The 20,341-nt window shown below is 46.7% G+C and overlaps 1 protein-coding gene and 1 long non-coding RNA gene across 2 annotated transcripts in view; one reads left to right on the top strand and one right to left on the bottom strand.

Moving 5' to 3' along the window:
* The window catches only part of LOC141126696 (uncharacterized), an 885,136-nt gene that overhangs the window by 439,662 nt on the left and 425,133 nt on the right, over positions 1-20,341 (bottom strand). The gene's annotated exons all lie outside the window — the stretch shown is intronic.
* NUMA1 (nuclear mitotic apparatus protein 1) overlaps positions 1-20,341 on the top strand; it is a 96,980-nt gene that overhangs the window by 61,168 nt on the left and 15,471 nt on the right. Inside the window, 10 exon segments of the mRNA XM_073612652.1 lie at positions 100-168; positions 565-672; positions 3,043-3,273; positions 11,435-11,607; positions 13,584-13,860; positions 15,067-15,364; positions 17,239-17,375; positions 18,328-18,567; positions 19,305-19,409; positions 20,044-20,271. Coding sequence (XP_073468753.1) covers positions 100-168; positions 565-672; positions 3,043-3,273; positions 11,435-11,607; positions 13,584-13,860; positions 15,067-15,364; positions 17,239-17,375; positions 18,328-18,567; positions 19,305-19,409; positions 20,044-20,271 — 1,866 coding nt within the window.

Genomic DNA, 20,341 nt, shown 5'->3' with positions numbered 1-20,341 from the left:
GTAGACTTCCTTGCCCTAAAACCTCCCTGTCCTGTCTCGTGTATGTGTGACCTGCTCCCAGGCGTTGTACGATATAACCCAGCATTGTCATATTTACAGGTTCAGGAGCTGAACAAACAGATAAGCCAGCAGGAGAAGACCATTCGGAGCCAGCAACAGAAGCTTAAGGTATGATGTAGAGCCCAACTCCAAACTGACCACGATGCTACAAAATTTCTATGGTACTCCTGTGTTCCTGCCCCTTTAAGTTTTTTTTTTTTTATGTGGACAGTTCACCCCTGAAGTATTTCAGGTATGGGTTGAGTTGGTTGGGCTGATGCCCAATAGTTCAGATACTCAAGCAATATCCAGCCTGCAGATTTTGGACACACATTTTAAGCCATGGAGCAGTTTTACAAGAAGTGAAAATAATTAACACTGGACCTATTTGGGAAGGCTGAACTGGGAAGGCTGCTTTCATCCACCCATAACAGAAATACCATCTCACGGGTCTGTTTTTTTTTTTTTTTTTTTTTTTTTTTCCATGGTGAATATGGTTTGACTTCTATGTGTTCTGTTGAACAGAAGGACAGCGATGCTCTTGAAGAGCTGGAGAAGAAGCAGAGGAGGTTGGTGGAGCTAGAGAAAGAGCTAAAGCAGCAGACTGAGGCTGTGGAGCACTACAAATCCCAGGTGAGCTCCTTTTTTATTGGCATATATTACCTAGCGTGTCTTTGAACGCTCTATATACAGCTGTGCTCAAAAGTTTGCCACCCCATGCCAGAAATCGTGAAATGTTGGCATGGATGTTGAAAATATGACTGATCATGCCAGAAAGCGGTCTTTTATTTAACCACTTAAGGACTGGAAGGATTTTTCCCTTTAATGACCAGGCCATTTTACCTTCGCTTTACCTGACAATTGTGGGGTTGTGTGATGCTGTACACAAACACAATTGACATGTTTTGTTTTTTGTTTTGTTTTTCTCCCACAAATAGAACTTTCTTTTGGTGGTATTTGATCAGTTTTTTTTTTTTTTTTTTTTTTGCACTATAAACAAAAAACAATATTTTTATAACTATATTTTTTATAACTTTTTAGCATAATAAATATCCCAAAAATGTAAAAAAAAACTAAACATACTTTTCGTAAAAAAAAAAAAAAAAAGCGCAATAAGTGTGTATATTGATTGGTTTGCGCAAAAGTTATAGTGTCTACAAATTTATTTTTTTTATACTAGTAATGGCGGTTTATCAGCGATTTTATTTATTTTTATATAGCGATCAGAGCTTAAAATAGCCATGTATTACTGTATAAATGTCACTGGCAGGGAAGGGGTTAACACTAGGGGGCCAAGTGTTCCCTAGGGAGGTTTTTTAACTGGGGGCAGTGTAGTGACTGGGGGAGGAGACAGATTACTGTTCCTAATCACTAGGAACAGACCATCTGTCTGTCTTCCCCCCCCCCCCCCCCCCCCCCGACAGAACGGGGATCTGTCTGTTTACATTGACAGATCCCCGTTCTAGCTCTGAGGAGCGATTGTGGGTGGCTGGCAGACATCGTCCGGGTATGTCATCCCTTCAGAGCTCCACAGGACCCAAACCTGTAAGGAAGACTGATGGAAGCCCTGTCAGCGGTGACAGTGCTCCGTTGGAGGGCTTCTTTCTAAGGTAAGCCTTTCATAATGTGCTAGTATGCAATGCATACTAGCACATTATGCCTTTTACTTTGCAGATTTAAAAAAAAAAAAGCTGTGGTTTACTACCGCTTTAAGAGGTGGAAAATTCGGGGATCTCGATGCCAAGGTCAGGTAGACCAAGAAAGATTGCAGCCACAACTGCCAGAAGAATTGTTCGGGTGCAAAGTAAATCCCACAGGTGTCAGGTGAAATACAGACGGCTCTGAAAAAAGATGGGGTGGTTGTTTCAGGCTGCACAATACGACGATACTTGAACAAAAAGGCGCTGCATGGTTGAGTTGCCAGAAAGAAGCCTTTACTGTGCCAATGCCACAAAAAAACAGGCTGGTTACGATATGCCCAACACCTTGACACAGCTCACAGCGTCTGGCACCCTGTAATCTGGGGTGACGAGACCAAACTAGAGCGTAATGGTCACAGCCATAAGCACTATGTTTGAAGAGTGGTTAACCAGGCCTATAGTGACAAGAATGCCATCCCCACTGTGAAGCATGGTGGTGGCTCTCTGATGTTTTGGGGTATGTATGAGCTCTGGGATCGCACAGGGAATCTTGTGAAAATCGATGTCAAGATGAATTCAGCAGGTTATCAGTAAATACTGGCAGACAATTTGCATTCTTCTGCGTGAAAGCTGCACATGGGAGACTCTTGGACTTTCCAGGATGACCATGACCCAAAGTACAAGGCCAAGTTGATCCTCCAGTGGTTACAGCAAAAAGAGGTGTGGGTTCTGGAGTGGCGCCACTCTGGGGAGATCTCAAAAGTGCAGTTCATGCAAGACGACGAAAGACTTTGCATGACCTGGAGGCATTTTGCCAAGACAAATAGGCAACTTTATCACCAGCAAGAATTCAGGGTCTCATAGACAACTATTACGAAATACTGACCGCTATCATTGATACTAAAGGGGGCAATACACAGGATTAACAACTAAGGGAATGAAGACTTTTGAACAGGCATCATTTCATTGGTTTACTTGTTGCCATGTTTTTTCTTTTATGATTGGGCCATACAGTTGCAGAATATGAATCCGATAAATAAAAAATGTTTTCCTGCTCACTCATGTTTTCTTTAAAAATTGTACATCCTGTATGTTATCAATTCTCCAAGGGAATGCAAACTTTTGAGCACAACTGTAGTATGTAGCACTTTAGTGGAGGAGTTCTTTCCTACTCTCCTGTTCCTTTTGTATTAATTGACTTGGCCAGCCAGGGTGTCTGCGAAGGTCCTATTCTCTGTGACTGTTGGTTTTGTGGCCATGTTGAATAAATTTAAGGATGCTCCCATACCCACAATTGGCTGGCCATGCAGTAAGCACACGTTCAAATTGTCTCCAGTCATAGAACCTTGGTTTCTCTCCTCAGATGGACAAAGCCAAGGTACACTATGATGCCAAGAAAGAGCAGAACCAAGAACTGAGCGACAAGCTTCAAGCCATCACCCGGGAGCAGGAGCATCTGCACAAGGAGAACGAGGATCTCAAGAAGGAGTCAGAACGGATTAACAAAGAACTCCAACTATCTCGGCTTCAAACCAAGGAGGCCGAGCAGAACTGCAAGGCCATGACCAGCCAAATCCGCTCTCTGGAGGCTCAGGTGAGCTTTCTGGCCACCCCTGCCCAGTGTTATTGGCTACTGTGTCTGCTGCCCAGTATTAATGAGCTCAGGTGTCCTCCAAACTACTGCTTTTTTTTCTTTATTGTACATCACGGGACACAGAGCCATAGTTATTAACTATATGGGTATATAGGCACCTTCAGGTGATCGACCCTGGCATCCCCAATACAGGAAGTTCACTCCCTATATAACCCCTCCTCCTACCAGGAGTACCTCCTCGTTTTTTCGCTAGTGTCTAAGGTGTTGGTCACAAGTGAAGATATGGTCTGAAGAGCTCTGCTGGAGGGATCCTCTCTGGATTTAAACAGCCTCCACAGACCGGATCCATCCAAGTGCCACAAAGGCCAAAGTGGATGGTACCCGGGCCTCGTATAGGAAGAACGAGGTTTTGCCTGTAACGCCTCTCCGTGCAGGGCTGGACCCCGGGACCCAGGGCTTTGGTAATGCTTACATTACCTAAAGTTTTTCCTGGTGGGGTGCTAATACAGGTCCAAGGGAGTGGAACCCCGATAAAAAGGGACCCGGTCCTTGAAGGTTTACTAAATGCAGCCTGCCGTGATGGGTGAAGGTTGGATCTGTCTGTTATCAGTAGAGGATAAGGTAAGGGGAGAAGCCTAGGAACTGTAAAAGTCCACCTATGGTTTTTCCTCCTTAGGGAAAAGTGTTGTGTCATGCCTTAAGTCTCCACTAGAGGGAGTATATGCACATATCTTAATTTGTTGTGTTCACTTCAGCTCAGTGTCAGTGGGTGTAGTGGTCCCGGTTTTTGGCTCTAGAGGTTACCCCCTGCTTGGTGTCATTGTTAGGCTCTGCCACTCTCCCTCTCCCCCCTCTCGTGATGCGTCTGCGGGACAGGGGGGGGGCAGGTGTATGTAGGGGGCGGGGCCTAGGCACGGCGTTGTGTCGTAAGGGCTGCAAATGGGCATTCCCAATATGGAAAGGACATTTTTCCCAGCACTAGGCTGAACTTTTATTAGCGGCATTATACTGTCAGACTATTGTTCAGCGATTAGTGCATTTAAATAGTGCCTCTGCTTTTGTGCTTAGTACTATGCCTGCCAAAAAGGACACCACAAAGACCTCAAAAAAGGTACCAAAAAAATTCACCCCCAGGTGTTGGGAACTCCAGTCATGCCTCCACACTGTCATCTTCTCCTGAAATATCAGATGTGGCAAGCCAGGGTGAGTCATTGGAACCAATTGATGGTGCAGTTGCTTCTCACATCTCAGCCCCTGTGTACGTGACTGAAGATGCCTTTTCCTCCTCCCTGCTGGGCCTAGAGGGAAGATTAGTGGCTTTAATCGCATCCTCCATCCAAATGGATAGGAAGCGTGGTGGATCCCCCCCTCCCGCACCTCAGACCCTTTACCAAGGGAACAGTGGGTAGAGGATGAGGTGTTACCCTCAGGCGATCAGGAGGAAAGACAAACCGATGACTCCTCTGCGGAGGAGACAACGGTGGATGAACCCTTTTCAGCCTCACAATCTGAGAAATTGCTGATACAATCTTACGGAGATGGTTCGTTCCGCTTTCAAGCTACCCCTAACGGAATCAGCTGAAAGTTTGGTTTCTTCCTTGGGTTCCTTAAAACCTTCACAGCCTTTGCATGCATTTCCTGTCCATGTATTACTAGAACAGCTTATTTATGCTGAATGGGATCACCCGGATAAGCGTTTTCTCCCTCCAAAGAGATTCACAATACTCTATCCCATGGAGGAGAAATTCAACAAAAGATGGAATGTATCAGCAGTTGACGCTGCGATTTCCAGTGTGAATAAAACTCTAACTTGTCTAGTAGACAATGCACAAATGCTTAAGGATCCAACAGATAAAAGGTTGGAATTCCTGTTAAATTCCTCTTTTTCCTTGGTAGGTGCGGTTACTCAGCCTGTAGTCACTGCAATAGGCATCTGTCAGTCCCTAAAGGACCAGTTTGGACAGGCCCTTAAGGAGGTTCCTGTAGAGCAAGCTCGGGATTTGGCCGAACTACCAAGAGCATTGTGTTTTGCCATAGACGCCATGAAAGATTCTATTCACCAGGCATCCCGCCTTGCGCTTGTGCTAGTACACATGCGTAGAATCCTGTGATTTAAAAAATTGGTCAGGCGAAGCACCATGCAAAAGGCTCCTGACTGTTTTTCCTTTTTCATGGGGATCGGCTATTTGGGGATGATTTGGTCAAATGCATCCAAAAGATTTCAAGTGGTAAAAGTACTCTTTTGCCAGTTAAGAGAAGGAATAAACGCCCTTCATTTAGGCGAACTCTTTCTCCTGCACCAGGGGCATCTGCCTCTAGGCAGTGGTGATGGCCTCCACCGTCAGACTCTAGAGGAAAGCCTCAGGGTCAGGCCCAGGCACAAAAAAAGTCCTGGGGGCGGAAACCTGCAAAACAGAATTCTAAAGCCTCATTATGAAGGGGCGCACCCGCTCGCCAGGGTGGGGGGGGGGGGAGATTTATGCAGATTTCAGGAGTCTGGCAAGAGGAAATTCAGGACAGATAGGTCATCTCCACGGTAACTCTAGGGTACAAACTAGAATTTCGGGAGTTTTCACTGTGTCGTTTTCTGAGATCAAACGTTCTCAAAGATCCAGGGAAAAGGCAATCTCTGTTTCGGGCACTAGACCGATTACTAGTTCAGGGGGTGATCATACAGATCCCCACAGAAGAGCAAGGTTTGGGGTTTTATTCAAACCTCTTTACGATGCTGAAATCGAATGGAGATGTCAGACCCATTCTAGATCTAAATAATCTAAATCGGTTCCTGAAGATCTGCTCTTTTCGCATGGAGTCGATCAGGTCGGTGGTTTCTATCCTAAAAGAAGGAGAACTTCTGGCATCTATCGACATCAAGGATGCAAATCTGTATATTTCCCGCTCACCAAAGACTTCTGCGGTTTTAGGTAGAACAGCATAGTTTTCGGTTTGTAGCCTTGCCCTTCGGGCTAGCTACAGCACCCCGGGTGTTTACAAAAGTTCTGGCTCCACCTTTAGCCAGGTTAAAGGCACAGGGCACAACAGTCTTGGCGTACTTAGATGATCTATTGCTAATAGACCAGTTGGTGGCCCGTTTGGAGCAAAGCGTGCGCATTACAACCAAATACCTGGAAAGTCTGGGTTGGATTCTCAACCTAGAGTAGTCTTCCTTAAAACCGCTAAAGAGGCTGGAGTACTTGGGTCTGATCATAGACACAGCCCAGAAAAAGGTGTTCTTGCCTCAGGCAAAGATCAACGCCATAAGAGAGCTGGTACAGATGGTCAGGTCAAAAAGAGATCCCTCCATTTGCCTTTGCATGAGGCTGTTGGGAAAGATGGTAGATACATTGGAAGCAGTTCCCTATGCCCAGTTACATTTGAGACTGTTGCAAAACAGTATCCTGTCTGCTTGGAACAAAACGCTTCAAGCTTTAGACTTCCCAATGCGGCTGTCCCCAAGGGTGTCCCAAAGCCTAAGTTGGTGTTTGGTAACCCAGAATCTGCTGAAAGGAAAATCCTTCAGACCATCTATCTGGAAAGTGGTAACGACAGATGCTAGCCTTTCAGGTTGGGGAGCAGTGCTAGTAAAGACAACTGTCCAGGGACAGTGGTCAAGAACCCGACAGGTCCTTGCCCATCAACATCCTAGAGATTTGGGAAGCGGGTCTGGCTTTGAGGGCCTGGACATTCAGGTTACGAGGGTATCCTGTCAGGATCCAATCTGACAATGCCACAGCTGTGGCTTGCATCAATCACCAAGGGGGCACCAAGAGTCTCACAACCCAGAAGGAGGTGAACCATATCCTAACTTGGGCAGAAAGGAATGTTCCGTGCCTATCAGCAGTTTTCATTCCGGGAGTAGAAAATTGGCAGGCGGACTTCTTGAGCCACCAGCAGTTGCTCCCAGGGGAATGGTCCCTTCACCCCGACATTGGGGAACATCGAAGTTAGATGTTCTGGCGTACAGATTCAACATGAAGTTGGTTAACTTTGTGTCCAGGACAAGGTATCCACTCGCAAGCGGAACAGATGCGTTGGTGACCCCATGGGATCAGTTCTGGTCCCTCCCCGCTACAGCCAAACCTACCTTCACAGGGACCGATATTCCATCCTGCCTTACAAACTCTAAATTTAACGGCTTGGCTATTGAATACCACAATCTAAAGAAACGTGGGCTATCCAGGTCATTTATCACTACCTTGATTTAATGCTAGGAAGCCAGCTTCCAGAACTGTATAAAAGAGTCTGGAGGGCTTATTCCTGGTGTGAATCCAAGGGTTGGCACCCTCAAAGATATATCATAGGCAGAATTCTTGCTTTTCTACAAATGGGGTTAGCGATAAAGTTGGCCTTGAGTACTATTAAGGGCCAGCTTTAACGGTCTTATTTCAAATACCGCTTGCTTCACATTCTTTTGGTCCGGGTTTTTATGCAAGGGGTGATGTGGCTTAATCCGCCAGTCAGATCACCTTTGAACCTTTGGGACTTGAACTTAGTTTAGTCAGTGTTACAAACAGCCATTTGAACCAATACAGCATATTCCCTTAGTCCTTTTGACAAGGAAGTTAGTGTTCTTGGTTGCTATATCCTCAGCAAGGAGGGTTTTGTAATTGGCTGCTCTTTCTTGTAAAGGGCCATATTTGATCATTCACAAGGACAGGGTCGTGTTGCATCCTTGTCCAAGTTTTCTGCCTAAGGTGGTTTTCAGGTTTTCACCTGAACCAAGATATTGTCCTGCCATCATTTTTTCCAAAACCATGTTCTAGGGAAGAGAAGACACTACATTGTCTTGATGTGGTGAGGTCAAAGTCTATTTAAAGACTGCTCAGATCCGTCTGAGCAGTCGCTAAGTGGATTCGGCAAGTTATAATTCAGGCTTATGGTTGAAAAGGTAAAATTCCACCTTTTCCAGTCAAAGCGCACTCTACCAGAGCAGTTGGTGCTTCTTGGGCAGTGCGTCACCAGGCCTCCATGACTCAGATCTGTAAGGCCGCAACTTGGTCTTCAGTGCATACATTCACTAAGTTTTATCAGGTGGATGTAAGGAGGCATGAGGATATCGCCTTTGGGCGCAGTGTGCTGCAGGCTGCAGTATAGGTCCTCAAGTCTGGGGGTGCCCTACGGGTTGTGTCTCCCTCCCCTCAAATAGCATTGCTATGGGACGCCCCTTATAGTTAATAACTATGGCTCTGTGTCCCGTGATGTACGATAAAGAAAATAGGATTTTTAGAACCGCTTACCTGTAAAATCCTTTTCGTGGAGTACATCATAAGACACAGAGGTCCCTTCCCTCATTCTGGGGTTTAGGTATATTGCCTTTGCTACAAAAACTGAGAGGTACTCCTGGAAGGAGGGGGGGGGTTATATAGGGAGTGAACATCCTGTATTGGGTATGCCAGTGCCCATCACCTGAAGGTGCCTATATACCCATATAGTTAATGCCTATGGCTCTGTGTCCCTGTGATGTACACCAAGAAAAGGATTTTACAGGTAAGCTGTTATAAAAATCCAATCTTTGTACTCCAGTGAGCTGTTGGCTGGGTCATTCTCTTGCCGCAGCTTGTTGGAGTAGGAAGAAGTAGAAGTGCGGGTTAGAGAGGAGTTTGGAAGATGCCCCAAGGTCGTCTCTACTGACCAGGAGTTGCAGCCTCTTTGTAGCAGGGAGATCAGAAGGAAATCTGGTAGATAGCATGTAAAAGGCGAAAGATTGCTTCATCTCACTAGCAGCGCTAGGAGCACTGAACTAGTCACAGGGAGGTTTATTGCAGGGATCAAAAAGTGGAGGAGGTCGCAAGGACCGAAGGGGGGGAGGAGGTCGCAAGGACCGGGGAGAGGGGGAGGAGGATGTCGCAAGGACTGAAGGGGGAGAGGAGGAGGAGGTCGCAAGGACCGAAGGGGGAGAGGAGGAGGAGGAGGAGGAGGAGGTCGCAAGGACCGAAGGGGGAGAGGAGGGGGAGGAGGTCGCAAGGACCGAAGGGGGAGAGGAGGTCGCAAGGACCGAAGGGGGAGAGGAGGGGGAGGAGGTCGCAAGGACCGAAGGGGGAGAGGAGGAGGTCGCAAGGACCGAAGGGGGGAATTTGAGGAGGAAGGTGAAGGGTGCAGTCATCAGATGGGGAAAGGGGTGCAGGGAATGTACCCAACCCATGTAGAATATCACCGGGTCTTGCCCTGAGCAGAGGAATAATACACATTTTAAAAAGGTTTTCTAACTGGGTCACTCTGTTTATTGAGACTCAGACTCTGTCAATTTATGTTTGCTGTTGTCCACGAGGGAAGAGACCATCTATAATGACCTCAAATATTTGTCGGCAAGACCCCAAAAAAAACTTTGGATTTTTGATTTCTAACGCCAATTAAGATTCAGCTATTCATGGTCATTAGTATGGAGCAAGCTTGTTCTAAGAGATTTATACCTGTCAACAGTTGCTGTCTTGCCCAACACCCGCATCCCCCACACACAGGCTGATTTAATAAAGGCGTTTAGAAAGTTCACTCAAACTGTAACTATTCATTTCATTTAGTCCTCTTCTTTTTCCCTTTTTTTTTTTTTTTTTTTTTTTTTTTTGTGTAGACAACCTTACTAAACAGGAATTACATTTTAATGCGATTGCATAATTGAATGGATTGTTCACACAGTTTGAACATTCTCACATAATTGCCTTCCAGCATCTACATAACTACAGAGTTCAGTACAATGAAGTAGGGGGGCAGGGGACAGCCCTTACCAGACTGCTGGTGACCTCTGACCCCCAACTTTCAGCCTCAAGTGTTCTGGTCAGACAAAACGAAGTAATGCTGTTTGGAAAACTGAATGTATAGAAATTTGCAGTAAGCAAACTTTTTTTTTTTTTTTTTTTTTGGTCTGAAGTATTAACGGTCGCCAGACTCCAAGTGGGCAGTTTTTTTTATAAAGCCCAATAGCCCTGTACAGCTTACTTGACAGGGGACCCCCTGAACCATGTCGAACACCTTCCAAGTTTTGGTGGAGGTCCCACAAGCGGCCCAGCTTGTCGGAGAACCTGGCACAAGTCTTTGTGCTCTTGTGGGTGGGGTAAAAGATCCACTTGCTCATTGCTTATTCACCATCTCCAGAGTCACTGGGACCACCTTGTCTTCTCCACCAGGGCATGCCAACACATTAGAGCACATATATCAAACACGAGGCCTGTGAGCCGAATCCAGCCCACCAGTCTTTGTCATCTGGCCCTCCCTCCTAGTTTTGCAGCTGATTGTGGTGGAACTCCATTTCGCCACCTCTGGCTTTTACCCACTGCTCCTGCTACCTGCTGTTTTCTTAACACAGAAGCCTTCTGTGTTTACAGGGGATGACTTTGCTTTCAGCGACTTTTGGATCCCTCACGGCAGGGACAGCTCTCCAGAATGTGAAAGCGAGAATAATCTCCCTGAAAGGCAGTACCACCTATACAGGGCAGTACTAGAGCCACCCACAATAGGGAGTTGCTAGAGCTGAGCAAGGAGGGAATCCCTAAACTCGGCACTCTGTTCATAGCGCTCCCCTTGGAACTGCACTCTGTACATAGCACACCCCTTAGCTCTGCACTCTGTATGTAGCACACTCCTAAACTCTGTGCATAGGGCACCCCTGCACCCTGTACATCGCGCACCCCAGATATAACTGGCCCATTGAGGGCAACCATACTTCTGATGCAGCCTGCGATGGAATGGAGTTTGACACCACTGCATTAGAGGAACGCCATGTCCACCAATGCCAGGAAACGGTGGGAGAAATTCTTACTCGAGAAGCTGCACTTGGAGGGGGCCATCTTCCTTCTAAAGGCAGTGTTTCCTTGTGCGTGTTCTTTCCCGCATAGTATTGGCTGGGGAACATCCCAGAAAGGTCACTGGTGGAGGTGTGACATTAGCAGTCTGCTATAGATGGGCAGACCTAACCTGATAGAACTCAATGGGGCTGTCCCATAGGCATCTCTTTCCAGGCCCACCTGCTGACCCTGGGCCTGGGTACAGATCTCCATCCGCGGCCCTGATGGTTCTTTATTCCTGTCTTTTTATAGCATATGAAAGTTTAAAATGGAGACTTTTAATAACGGAAGTTTGTAATCTAGCCAGATGAAAACCTCACGGAACAGGGGGATGGAAAAGATGTTGAACTGTCAGGTTATAATTGCTTTGAACCATTCTGTAGGTGGAGTATGCAGACCGGCAGCTGAGGGAGTTGGGCAAGTTCCAGGTGGCCACTGATGCCTTAAAGGGTCGGGAAACCCGAGTTCCTACACGTGTGACCCGGAGTCGTGCTGATGTCAGCACGGACAGTCTAGAGATGAGCGACGAGGATGAAAACCCCTTGAACTCCACAAGGTAATGCCTACGATTGACTGACTGCTTTCAGCATTTTGCGCTTATGAAGGTGTTAGTGTATTTTTAATGTGTTTAAAGTGAGCCCGAGTCCCCCCCTCCCGAGTCCCACTTGGCAGTGTTTGATCTCTCAGTAACATGATCGGGGGGGGAGATATTAAGCTCCAGCTTTTTGAAATTTCCTGCTTTCTTTGGAAGTTTGTAAATTTGACATCTGAGTTGTGCCACCTGCTGTCTTCCTGTGATCGCTCTATAGATATAGAAAAAGGAGCACCAGACCAAAACCTGATGGAGAAATCCAGTCTAATGTTTTAATTGTTGGTATGAAAACCGCCAACGTGTTTCGGGGGCAACATGACACCCCCCTCCCCCCCCCTCATCAGGACTCAACACAAGATAAAACTTGACAAAAAAAAAACGCCATCTCAAGTGCTAAATCCTAGGACTTTCCCCCAAACGGGAATGTAATGGGCAATGGTTTCGGCGACTCAGCCCTCCTCCTGCTGGGCGGTCCTTCCAAACACTGCAAAAAATGTGCACAAGAAGGCATAAACGCCTAGTGAATTACCAAAAAAAACTTTTATTGAAACCGCATAAGTGTTGTACTCACAAAATCAGACTTGTCATGTACAATGCTCCAACTGGTGAGGCATGTGACCCTACGGCCACAAGGTGGAAAGTTTTGGGTGGACAGGCCCCCTACCTGGGAGCTTTGAATAAGGGGGTCCGTCCCTCGAAACGCATAAGCTTTTCCACCACCTGGCCATAGGGTCATCCGCCTCACCAGTTGGAGCATTGTATGTGACGAGTGTGATTTTTATGTCTGCTTTTGTGCGTATAATATGGTTATGTGATTTCACTAGGGTTTTTTTTTTGAGTAATGCACTAGGCATTTGCGCCCTCTTGTGTACATTTTTACAGGATAAAACATGAATGGGGGCATACCGCTCTATTGCTGCTCTGCAACTGCTGTGAAGTTGTTCCTCCCATGCAAAGAGTCCAATACTGGTTGTAATATAGATCTATGAAATTAGAGTCCATCCAGTTTTTATCTTGCATAGACCCCTGATAAAGGGGGGAATCCCCTGAAACATGTTGGCTGTTTTTATCTGTCTTTGTCTACCAAGAATTAAAATTCTATTAGACATTCATCCAGTTTCGGTCTGGCGCTCCATTCTGTATTTTAATGGTATGAGTTACCATTAGGTGCCTTTTGAGGAATGCCTTGCTGTGTTGAAGTCCCCTCGCCAGAGCTATTGAGCTTGTGTGTTTTTTTGGGGTTTTTTTTTTAAGTCTTCTTTTTATCTGACTACACATGCAAGTCTAAAAGTCCCCAGTGGCTCTTTGAGTATTCACTGTAACCTGGGAAATGTGTGTGTACCGCTCAGGCTCGGTGGTAAGGGGTATGTGATTCATGCTTCCACAGCCACTGATGGAGTGCTGACGGGATGGAACCCGCCCTGGCTCCTGGGAGGCTTCAGAGAACAAATGGGGTGGCCCCTAAAAGTCGCACATCTAGGTTTCCTGGAGTGGTAAGGAGTGGTAACCTCAGCTTGGACTCCAACTAGGCCACGATTCCAACGCGTTTTACTCTGCCTCCTGGAGCGTGGGGGATCCCCATGGCTAAGCTCTGGGGAGGCGGAGTTAAACGCGTTGGGAGCGTGGCCTGGTTGGAGTCCAGTCTGAGGTTACCACTCTACTCACCACTCCAGGACACCTAGATGTGTGACTTTTAGGGGCCCATCCCATTTTTCCCTGTAGGCTCTTTGAGTATGTTGTATGTTGGAAGTCCAGTGGTGGGATCTCCTTGGCTTGCGGTTCACTTAATCCTGGACTGTATGTCTAAGCTCCCTGGACTGAAACACGTCAAATGGAGTATTGTTGCAGGTTGTACTGTAAATGTTGAAATTGATTGTGTGACCGGAAATTGCTATATGACAGATCATTGTCTGATCTTTTCATGTTTGTGCCCTCATCAGAGATTCTTCTTGCAGAAAGAATGGGCGGGCCCATCAAGAACCTTCCTCCTCCGCCGCCGCCCAGACAGACAGTCCGGAACCCTTGGCTCCTAACCGCCTCCCCAAAAAAGTGGAGTCATTGGAGAGCCTGTACTTCACGCCCATCCCCACCACCCGCACACAGTCCAAGCTGGACAGCAGCGTGGGCTCCATCGCGGACTTCTCTTTGGATTCCAGCAAGAAGACTCGCTCCGCCCGAAGACGGACCACCCAGGTAATCAACATCACAATGACAAAGGTGAGCAGAAGAGACCCCATCTGTATCTGTACAAAGCTAAATGGTTTGGCTGGGGATGGGCTCCTAATTCACCAGGAGGGAGACCAGAGAGCAGGATCAGCAAACTTTTTTTTGTGGGGCTTCTATCTGATGTTGCTTGTAGAGGTCTTCGACCTGGAAAAAGTATGCCTATCAGTGAAGTCCAGACATCCCTATGTGCATGCTTGTATTGGGTAAAGTACAAAAAGTATTAAAGCAAGTGAATAAACATGACAGCCAGGAAAACTGACATTTGCAGAATGAGAAGTAGTGATGACCGCCTCCATGTCTCCCATGGAAAAGGTTAATTTATCTGGAATATTGCCACCTGTGGCCTAACCTTGCCTGACCCTCCAACATTGGCACTTCACACCCACAGGTCTAGTTTGAAGGCCTTCAACCTGTCACCATCACAGACTGTTATAAAAATAACTACTACCTCAAAAATTCATTCTAGCAAGGCTGTTCCAACAGGGGGCGCTTCTGTTGGCCACTGAGGCTGCCTAATATAGTGATGGGCCAGTAGGAATGAAGAGGTTTGCGACCATCTCTGGCACTACCCAGAGTTTTTTAATAGATTGCACCAGCATTGAGATGTGACAGTGAGAGTTTCAGTGGCCACTGTGAAGGTATTCACCCCCCCCCTTCCCCCCGAGTGTCGGCACTGATAGATGTAGAGGTTTATTTGATTTTTACAGTACAGTTGCTCTTTAGTTAACGCTTGGGGTATACAGCTTTTTGCAAATGAATATTTGGGTTGTAGTTGTATTGTTTTCAATTTTTGCCTTCATAGCTGTACTGCTATCATCAAGTAAACTGGTTCAGATGGTCCCCAGTTCCTGCACCTTCACTCCTTCTTCCAGATGGTCCCCAGTTCCTGCACCTTTACTCCTTCTTCCAGATGGTCCCCAGAATAGGCTGCTGGGCTTCTTCATACTAACATCTGTGGCCATTGGTACTGGGAGATGGGCAGGCCAGCTTAACACCCGTGATGAAAGGGAAGTGGGTCAGCCATGCGTACAGAAGCTCAGGCCAGGCTTTTACAGCCTAACGAGCTGTCAGTTACAGCCTATGGAAAGGCGTCTTTAGGTGCCACTGAAAAATGCATTGCATGCATGCCTGGGCCCCAATGTGTCATAGGTCGCTGATCCCTGGTCTCTCCAATCTCTTGTCTGTCTTCTAACACAGCGAACGAAGGAGGAAGTGGAGACCGAGCCAGAGAGCGCCAACACCTCATTCTACAGCCTGCGCTCAGGTATCTCGCTGCAGGCTCTCAACCAGCAAAGCAGCACACGTCAAAGTGGTAGACCACAGCCAGCTGTCTCTGCCCCAGCTCTCACTAGCCTTCCGTCCCAGGAGTCTCTGGTGAAACGTGAGCGCGCATCATCAGATGACAGCTTCAATAACTCCGACCTCGATGTCCTTAGGAACTTACCCGGTTACCGTAGCAAAACACGCAGTTCTGCCCGTCTGTCCACGACAAGTGGTAAGTGTCTCATGGGCACACCAGGCTTCTCCCTGTCTTTCTAGAACACCAGTCCCTTACCTTTTTGTTAGCTTGACAGTTGAGCTGTTGGAATATTGATTAGCTATCATCATCTTCCCTAAAGCTGTGTAGGAGAAGGCTGTACAGGGGCCCCAAAAATAATACACACGGACAATAGGGTTTTGTATCTTGCCCTCAAGAGGTTGCAATCTAAGCTGAGTCAAAAGGACTCTAGGCAAAGGATGCTTGGTATGAGGCGTTGTGTATTAGGTCAGTGTAGTGAAATTTGGGAAACGTCCAATGGTGGTAGACAATCATGAATCAATTGAAGCTCCAACAGTTTCTACAAAATAAAGGGAGGCAGAACAGTTACAATACAAATCAATAATTTTACAAAACAGTGCAGTGCTACTCCCTTTATTACCCAACCACAAATAGTGTTAATAACATATCAAAATGGTATAACATACAGAATGGTTAACAGTGTTCTAAAAGTTAAAAAAAACGTCCCAAAAAGAACCAAAATAAAAGTATCCAACTTGATAGTGCAAGGTGCTTGTTTTACAATGTAATCAATGGCAAATGAAAAAAAGTCCAGCAAAAAATCAAATATTCCAGAAGTCATGTAGTACAAACTATCTTCTGGCATTCTTCCAGTGTTTAAAAACGATTTCCGTCCACCAGCGGAAAAGTGCAGGAGAAATCCACAGCTTACCACTGTCACAGCAAATGGTCAAAGAGTGCTGTTGGGGTAAATCTAGCCAACCCCCCAGCCAATGGGATCACCTGTGCTCTGGACACATCAGCCGCGATGTCTGAGATAAAAGGAAAGTAACCATCCCATAGTGTAAAATCGTATAGAGGAGTTTATTGAGCATAAAAGATGTACACTTCCACTTCCGGCTATACAGTTCATTTGGTTTGCTATATGTCCATCCTGTTTGACCAATCACTTGCAGTGAGTGATGTCAATCCCGTAGTCCCCAACTGATGTGTTTCGTCACCGATGACATCAGGGGAATGGGCCACAAGTCAAGGGTTAGGAGGGTACTGCTCATGGGACTTTACAATCTAAAAGGGAGTGGTAACTGATACAAAAGATAATGTTAGGGATGAGTTGATGGAAAAAATAAAAGTCCAACTCTTAGGTGGAGTTGGGATGGGCCACACTGAAGAGATGAGTTCTCAGGGCTTGCCTAAATGTAGACAGAGTAGGAGATATCTAGACTGATTGGTGTAGGGAGTTCCAAAGAATGTGAGAGGCTCTGAAGTCCTGGAGGTGAGCATGGGAAGAGATGACTAGGTAACTAGAGAGGAGGTCACTTTGGAAGGAGCTGAGAGGATGGTTTGGGTAGGATTGCGAGATGAGGTTGATGACGTTGCCTAAGGCATAGTTGTAAATGGCTCTGTATGTGGAAGGCTGGATCTTCTTATGGATCGTTGGGTGTTTCATAAGATAGAAAAGTTGTGGTCTGAGTCAAGGTTGCTTCTTTTTTTATTCGGGGTACAGATGAATGTCAGATCAGAGGAGCAGCACAGGGTAAGCCAAAGAGATGCGAGTGAGAAGATGGTTGGGAAGGAAGTAATGGCCTTCAGCGTGAAGGTTTTATCTAAGCGTGAAAGCCAAGGAGATTGGAGGTGCTCTTGGAGTGAGGCCTTTATAGGTGGCAACTAGGACTTTGAGTTGAACCCTTTGAGAATAGGAAGCCAGCACAAAGACTGATGGAGTTATAGAGCAGGAGGAAAGCGTATCCGCTGAGTTGCAGCGTTCATAACATGGAAGTGTGTTTGAGAAGTACAAGACTGCACAGGAAGCTGTTGCAGAATTAGGGACTGTTGCACGAACGAGCATTAGAGTGTCATTGTCGTTCCAGGTCGCAGCAGCTTCTATGTGAGCACATGCCAGGATGAACCCGACCCACAGGAAGACTGGACAAGAATTGCAGAACTGCAGCAACGGAACAGAACCTGCCCTCCGCATCTGAAGACTTCCTATCCTGTGGAGTCCCGGGTAGGTACATGGTATATAGGGGGGTCTCTGAAAGATCGTAGGTTGGGGGGACCCATCCTTGGCTGTCTGAAGAGCCTTAAAGGAGTCATCTCTATCTAGTTTTTTTTATTCATTTTTTTTGTCTGGTTTTCTCAAGTTGTTAAAGTGATACTAAATTATTATGTGAAGTGCTGGACTGGATGGACAGGGAAATCCTTTGGCACTTAAAACAATTCATATATGAATTTCATCAGATGTTAAGCTTCAAATGACGGGAATTACTTGTAAAGTCCATCAAAAGCCAAGATCGAGCCTTCTGGTTTTGGATAGAGAGGGGAACCGATAACCCCCCCCTCCGAGGTTTTCCTTCACTTCCTATCCCAGAGACAAAGGATGAAATGAGAGGAAATCACTCCAGGCGCCATTTGTCACAGGGACAGGTCCTCATTGGTAGTATTCTCTCTCATGTCCTGTTCTGGTGACAACTGGAGCATTTTAGGTTGCCTATCACTTTCTTTGCCACTGGTGACCAGGATAAAGGAAGTGAATCTCCCCAGCGGGCACGTAGCCACATGGGACCTAACCATTCCACATTCCATCCATTCCCATTTAAAGGTGTTCCATGAAATTACTTTTATGCTAGCTTGCAAAGTTGCTCTTCTAGTCCATCTGACCCTTTTGAAGCTTTAGACCTGAGATAGCCAATGCTTTAAAGCTGAAGTTTCAGCCGCATACATTTTGCTTTCCCTGGTTCCTCTCTTCGCCCCTCATCAAGATGCAAATTATATTTTTAAATAAAACCTTTCCATTTTCATTGCATATCTTCTTTATTAAGAAGCTCACAGTGTGCAGTGAAATCGGAGTAAGCAATTGGAGTCCAGGAAAAGGAGCCAGTACAACTGTGCAAGACTGTAGAGAAGGCCGGAGTTCAGATTTAAACCTATCGGTAACATTTCTATTGCTTATCCCTCAGCCGTCCTTATCATCCGCCATAACCGATGAGGAGATGAAGACAGGAGACCCTAAAGAGACATTACGACGAGCTACATTGCTGCCCTCCCAGATTCAGATCCACGAGCCTCAACCCAACACCCGGAGGATGACGCTGAGTTCTACCGGGGTAGAGCATTCTTCAGCAGGAGGCAGAATAGCCACCCGACAGCAGATGAAGAGGGTGTCAGAAGAGTCTCATTACGGTCCGGATACCCCAGAGGTAACTACACCTGCTGTATCCATTATGAGGGGTTCCCCCCATCCCTGTGCTGAGTTCCAGGATCTGTACATCTGCTGTGCCCATTATGAGGGGTTCCCATCATCCCTGTGCTGAGTTCCCGGGTCTGTACACCCGCTGTGTCCATTATGAGGGGATCCCCCCATCCCTGTGACGAGTTCCAGGATCTGTACATCTGCTGTGCCCATTATGAGGGGTTCCCATCATCCCTGTGCTGAGTTCCTGGGTCTGTACACCTGCTGTGCCCATTATGAGGGGTTCCCATCATCCCTGTGCCGAGTTCCTGGGTCTGTACACCTGCTTTGACCATTATGAGGGGTTCCCACCATCCCTGTGCTGAGTTCCTGGGTCTGTACACCTGCTTTGACCATTATGAGGGGTTCCCACTATCAGGATATTTATTTGATTTTCTGGTGAATCTTCTGGTAGAAAGATCTCATGAAGGACATAAGCTATAAGAAGTCGGGGGGCTGAGTCGCAGCTAAAATCTTTCTTGGGCTGAATGACCCATTCAGGAAGTGCAGCTCAGTGATTGGTCATCTTGGTCTCTTCTATCTATGTATGTAATGAGTGTTGCTGCAGTTTGGTGAAGAGATCCTGAAGGAAAAGTTCCATGTGTTGTAGGACTCTGTGCCACACTCGGAGCCAAATAATCTTTATTGGTGTATGGTGTTTTTTCTCTTCACCTCTGAATTCATGTCGCTTTCTCTTCTTACTAGGCCAAGAAGTCAGCAATCTGCTTTCCACGTCCGATGACTCCCAAAGACAAGCCGGAGAGTCGCAGAATTTCCACAGCAGAGAGCAAAGCGAGCGTCAGCCAGCAGGTGACCTGACCCAAAGATTGCTGCCGCAGTAATGTGCATTGGAATGCGTTGTGTGAGCGGCTCTGACCCCAGCACAGTTCCTGGGCCAGATTGTGCCTTGTATGATTATTATTATATATTTTTTTTATTAACTGAAGAGCTGAAAAGCAGACTTAATTAGTCCGTTTGCATCTCAGTGCTTTTGCTCTTTATAGTCGAAGTCGGGGGTAGACCACCTTGGTACGGTTGATGCACGGCGTACATGTGGTTTCATAATCCCACCTATGACATGCACCTAGACCAGCGTTGTCAATCTCCATTTCATAGCAGGCTACATCAGCATTATGGTTGCCCCCAAAGGGTTGGTTGTAGCTGTAAAACTAGTCCGTCCCCCCCACCCTCCTTTACATCACAGTACACCCCCCTTACTTTGTGCTGTTGCTGGGGAGAAGCGAGTGCAGGATCTGGAGGAGGGCTGGAGTCGGCTGCCGAAGTCTGCTGAATGCTGAGACAAGGGGATGCTGCGCCTGCACAGAGAAGTGCAGGATCAGTTGGAGGAGTTCTGTATATATGCATATATGGGATGGATGTGTGTGTCTAGTATGAACCCTTTTCAGTGCTGACCACCATTTTGTGTTGTTTTTCTCCACCACAGCCCTCCAAGCGTCAGCCCATGGGCTTCAGCATCCTGAACACCCCCAAGAAGCTGGGTTCTAATTTACTGAAGAGGGGTCTTAACAAAAAATCCACTCCTAAAAGTACCCCACAGGGGCAAGGATCTACCAGCGGAGCCAGCAAGTCCCCACGGCTTTCGGTTCGCAAATCACCAGGCAGAAAATCACCCAGAGCGTCCACAGCAAAGTCTCCCAAGACAACCAGCAAGGTGGGTACTCCGTGTACTGTAGATGTGTATTTATTGGCAGTGTGTGCTAATGTGATGTAAAAGCAATGGG

Source organism: Aquarana catesbeiana, linkage group LG02, assembly GCF_042186555.1.
Source record: "Aquarana catesbeiana isolate 2022-GZ linkage group LG02, ASM4218655v1, whole genome shotgun sequence".
Lineage (NCBI taxonomy): Eukaryota > Metazoa > Chordata > Amphibia > Anura > Ranidae > Aquarana > Aquarana catesbeiana.
Note: the sequence above shows the minus strand (reverse complement) of the source record. Positions and strands in the feature narration are given on the sequence as shown.